The following is a 5,284-nucleotide window of genomic DNA, read 5'->3' on the forward strand; positions in this document are numbered from 1 at the left end:
GCCTCAAAAGCAACCACACGAGCAAGTGGAGAATACCGCAAAGATGCTGGTAATTTAAATAGCCTTCATCGAGTGCCCCTCAGTTTCCAGTTTTTTGGTTGTTCTGATGCCCATAATTAGAAATGTTTACATTTATTTCAGAGTTTATATTCTTGTCCGGAGGCACTGAGACTGCACAATCGGCCAATTCCAACGAATTATGGCGGTTGAATGGTATGATGAGAATCTCCTCCCATTTTTGGATAATATACTTCTCAAAATTTAATGCGCTCTGATTTGTATCATTCCTCTCACAGAAGCACTTGTTGTGTGAGGATCCCCCTCCAGTTGTTGCATAATCATAAAGTCTTGGAAAAATACTCATTAGTACATATTTTAATAAATTTGTGATGCGTTGGGCATGTGAGTCAGCATGACGACACCTTTTGACTCTAAGGCAAGCCATAAGTTCTTCGTTTCTTTTGGAGTAGTTAACACACGGAAAATAGCCTGGCTTAATTGTCAAGCTGGACGTTTTCCGGGCCTCTAGTAATAAGCTTAAAGAGTCATTTTAAATGTATCGGACAGAGTTATAGAATGGATACAAGTAAATCAACTGTGAACCAATAATTTTCCTCTGGTATTTGTAAAAAGGCAGATTGAGGAACATGGATGCAGGAAGTGATGCAAGAAGACACTACTATCTGAAGTAACATATTTAGTTGATATCCCTTTTCCAAGCTATGGCTCATGAAGGTCAAAGAATTTTGCTAACTTGCTTTCCACTGTTATATTAGTGGGATAGGACAAGTGAAAACATTTAAGCAGTTCGCGTAAAAAAGGAAAATTATCTTGACTAAGATATGTTCAACAGGACTGGTTGATGCTGACTAAGATATAAATTGAGTATCCCAGCAGTCAATAATTCAAAAATGTCTACGGTGAAATGCGCTCAATCTTTTGATCATGTCAAAGGAACTAAAATGGTAACTGACAATGTAAGGGCTACGGTGGACCTTTGGTAGCGATGGGGCGAACGGGAGGTTGGCTGGATGAGCGGAGATTGAAGGTTTGTTGGGCATACATGAAGCATCAACAGATGATAAATGTTTTCTTGAAAACGGAACTAGCAATCATATTATCGATAATAATTTTTTATTCTAAAATCTCAAAGAAGTTCCTAGTGCCCAGCCATATTTGGAGATGGCTCTAAAGTTACTATATGTCACAAAGGAAGCATACAAATCCAAAATCAATACGGAAGGCAATAGATATAGATATTTGTCAAAAAGCCCTGCATTAGTATAGATTTTTGAATCCAAAACATCATTTCTATTGAAAACTATCCCATATCCTATAGTTCCGTTTAGGTATCATAAAATTATTAAAACAGCTTTGCGATGGGTCATATTAGGTTTAGGCATGAATTGACTTAAAGTATTTACGGCATACAATAAATCTAGCCTAGCATGAGATAGGTCAGTCATTTTACCAAAGATCCACTATTCTATCCCCTGGTCAATTTGTTGTTGGAATCAATATGTGTATCGATTGGTTGATAATCTTGATAACATATTTCTCCCAAAAAATCGAGTGTATACTGTTGATGTGATAAAATAAACCAGAAAAAAGGTATTAGACTTCTATATTAAGAAGATATTTCAAAAGGCCTAAGTACTGCATATCAAAGTCAGGAGGCAATCGATAGCCTAAGGTTTCTATCTATTCATTATCATCAACATTCAAACTGATTTCATCTACATAAACTAATACGATGGTAACTTTTATCTCTCCATCGTGTTTATAAAATAGTCTATGCTCACGGTTTCTCTGTTTATACTTAAATTGTTTCAGTAGTTCAGTAAGTTTTCCAGACCAAGCTCTTGGTGATTTTTTCAAACCATTTATCCTCTTCTGCATATTCCAAACTTTATTACTATATTCTTTATCATATCTAGGTGGTATATCCATATATATTTCCTTTTCTAATTCTCCATGTATATCCATATATATCCATAAATTACATCAATATATTTCCCCCTCTAACCCATTATTTACATCATATTGATGTACTGTCTAATCTTTACAAGATGCGAGAGAGATAATTACCCTCCCAGTATTCATCTTTGCTACTGGATCTAAGGTCTAATGCTAATCTGTACCATAAACATGTGTATATCATTTGGCAACTAATTTAGCTTGGAGTCTTTCAACCTTCCATTTGACTTATATTTGATATTAAACACCTATTTAGACCTACAGTTTTCTTTCCTTGAGGTCAAATAACTATTTCCCATGAACTATTTCTCCTTAATGCATCTAATTCATCATCCATATCTATTTTCCACCTTTGACCCTTTTTTACTTTGCCTACACTTCCGGATATTTTTTCTTCATCCAACCTGGTGAAGAATGTTCGATGTGCTAATGAGGCACATTGATATGTCAAATAATATTTCATAGGATACAATTTTCTTATTGTGCCTAACTTTTATTTCCTCAAGGCTATAGGAAGATTCAGTATTCCATTCTCACTTTTCGTTACATTGTTTTGTTGGGGATTCTGGTTTGCGATTTCAGATCCAATAATCTGATCCCCACAGCCATTTATTTATTCTCAATGAGCTGATGGAAGTGAGTGAAGACTTTCGTAATGAATTATGTTTACTTTAGATTTCCGTGTGTCTAAATTTGGGGTATCTCTACATTCATTGTAAGTCTTCCAGCTCCTAGGCAGAACACCATTTTCTCTGCCAGTTCTTATCTTAGTACTAGAATAATACATGGAATTATCATGAAAAGTAACATCTTTTGAAACAAAACAAATACTAAAATCAGGAGAAAAATACTTGTACCCTTTTAGGGTATTCATAACCAAAAAATATGCATTTACCTGCATTTGATTCCAACTTATTCAATCCCACATTAGGTTTATGATTAAAATGTACACATCCAAATATTCTTTGCAGAATTGCTGTCAATTTGTATACCTCTTGTTTTTTCAACAATGTACCCTATCTTCCTTTCAGCAAACCTGTCATACAGATTTGTATAGATAGATGATGTCTGATACGATGCAAATAAGTATGATAATTCATGTTTATTTCATGCCTTTTAGAGCATAATTAAGCCAATTTTATGCATTTTATCATGAATTTTATGTAATTTTCACCAAAAATACATGTGTCCACTAAATAATTATTATTGCATTAAATTCAGTATGTTTCAATGTTTATAATGATTTAAATGGATAGTATATTTAAAAAATTAATTTGGGGAAAATTTCATCCGAAACGGAGTTGTAGATAAAGAGATATTGAATTTTAGAGATTTTTCTTTATTATATTTGATATTTTCCAAGTACTTTTTAGGTTAAGAAATCGCAAAATCAAGGCCCACTAAGGAGGGACGATGTAGAACAATTGGTGGCTTTCTTTTCTTGTAAAACAAGTCAATTTCGTGCCCTACAAAAAGGGATGATGTGGAACAACTGGTGGCTCTATTTTTTTGTGGAATAAGTCAAATTCGCGCCCTACAATGATGGATGATGTGGTATGCTCTGGTGGCTCCCTATTTTGGTGGAACTAGTCAAATAAATGAATGGCTAGAAATGCTCAAAATTCAAATGGCCATAACTGCTGATCCCATGGGCAGTTTTGGCTGAAATTTTGTGGGGATACCCACCTCTTATTTCTCTTTCCATGACCTATGGTTGAGCCTATAAATAGATCCCAAAATTAGGCTGTTCTTGTACTTCATTTTTCTTTATCCATGTATGAGTGCCAATTTAGAGTTTTTCCTCTTCCAACAATGAGTTTCTTCCCTCTCTTGATCTATCTTCGCGTCTATTACAACACGCCAAGGCACCGGGCGCAATATACGGGTACATGAAGGGAGATTAATGTTTGGGAGCATCACCAAAGGAAGAGGTAAGTCCTAAACACTTAATCATGATTTTTATTCCATTTCACCAATTTTTCTATCCTTTCCGCACTCTCTGTTATAAGTTATTAAACCCTATGAGTAGGGTTTCTTCATCACATACATTCATTCCTCTCATCCTGTCTTCACTCCACGATTTTAATACTATCCTAATCTCTGTTATATCTTCATAATTCTTATGAGTAACAATTAAGAACTTATACATATAAATTAATTAAATTAAAATCATTATATATATCTAGTATCTCTTCTTTCCATGCTATCTCATCTTAACCACTTCCTTTATGATTACTTTGTTCTAAATATCAATCTTAATCACAAAGCCTTCTCTGTGGTTCAACCCTTTACTCCCAATTTACATATATAATAAGTGAATTTCGTTTAATTATAAATTTTATTGCATAACTCTCAAAATTACACATTGACTAGGTTAACCACCTAAATTTTGCCTTATCAATGTCTCATGTATGATACCCCTCTGTTTTAAAAAATCCATCAATTTCTGATTTGAATAATCATTGGCATTATCAGTTTGGACAGCATTTATCTTAGCATTGAATTGTTGTAAAATTAATTTGTGATAGAATGGAACCATATTTAAAACTTCAATTTCATTTTAAGTAAAAATATCCATGTAAAACTTGTACAGTTATCAACAAATACTGGAAGGCGGCGATGATATTCCAACGATACATCTGAAGTTGGACCCAATATGTCACTATGAATCACTTGAAATAATGAATGTTTTATATTCATAGAGGAACGATATTGAGACCATTTATGTTTTGACTATTCACACATCAAAATTTATTATTCATTATTTATTAAAGTCAAACTTGGAAAAGATGCCTGAATCACCAATGTATAAGTCTCAGATTCTATTCATTCTTCACGTTGAACTCGGCTTAGGTATGTAACTTTTCCAATGTGTGAAATATGGTAGAGTCTTTGGATTATTTTAGCAAGTTTAATCCTCAAGTTGGACTCCCTTTTCACCAAGAATGATTCACCATCATCAAAGTGCACAGCATAATGAAGTGAGTTAGCTAATTTATGAACATAAATCAGACTCATACACAGTTTGGAATGTCTAAAACATCATCTAATATTCCAATGTGCTCTTATCTGAACTTTCCTATCCCTGATATAGTTAAAAGTGATGCACCAGTTCTTATTACTTGGACATCAGGTATAAGCTAAAATAATATTAGATTTTGGGATCATATGATCGCTAGCATCTGTATCTAGAATCCATGCATTTTTATTTTTCGTATTATCAAATACAAACCACTTTTGAATGCTAGATAAATTTAAGAAGTTATAAATGATTGAAGCAGAGCCGAGGATAGACACATTCCGGTTT

The 5,284-nt window shown here is 33.7% G+C and overlaps 1 protein-coding gene across 4 annotated transcripts in view; it reads left to right on the forward strand.

Moving 5' to 3' along the window:
* LOC144714968 (uncharacterized protein At4g15970-like) overlaps window positions 1-406 on the forward strand; it is a 3,467-nt gene extending 3,061 nt beyond the window's left edge. For 3 of the 4 annotated variants that reach the window (XM_078589798.1, XM_078589797.1, XM_078589796.1), the window contains exons 3-4: window positions 1-49; window positions 142-406. The exon at window positions 1-49 is cut by the window's left edge and continues 436 nt beyond it. In XM_078589798.1, coding sequence (XP_078445924.1) covers window positions 1-49; window position 142 — 50 coding nt within the window. In that variant the 3' untranslated portion in view covers window positions 143-406. The remainder of the gene's footprint in view (window positions 50-141) is intronic. The other variant, XR_013584496.1, reaches the window with a different exon arrangement.
* The last annotated feature ends 4,878 nt before the right edge of the window (window positions 407-5,284 follow it).

Source organism: Wolffia australiana, chromosome 18 (genome assembly GCF_029677425.1).
Source record: "Wolffia australiana isolate 7733 chromosome 18, ASM2967742v1".
In the NCBI taxonomy this organism is placed as follows: domain Eukaryota; kingdom Viridiplantae; phylum Streptophyta; class Magnoliopsida; order Alismatales; family Araceae; genus Wolffia; species Wolffia australiana.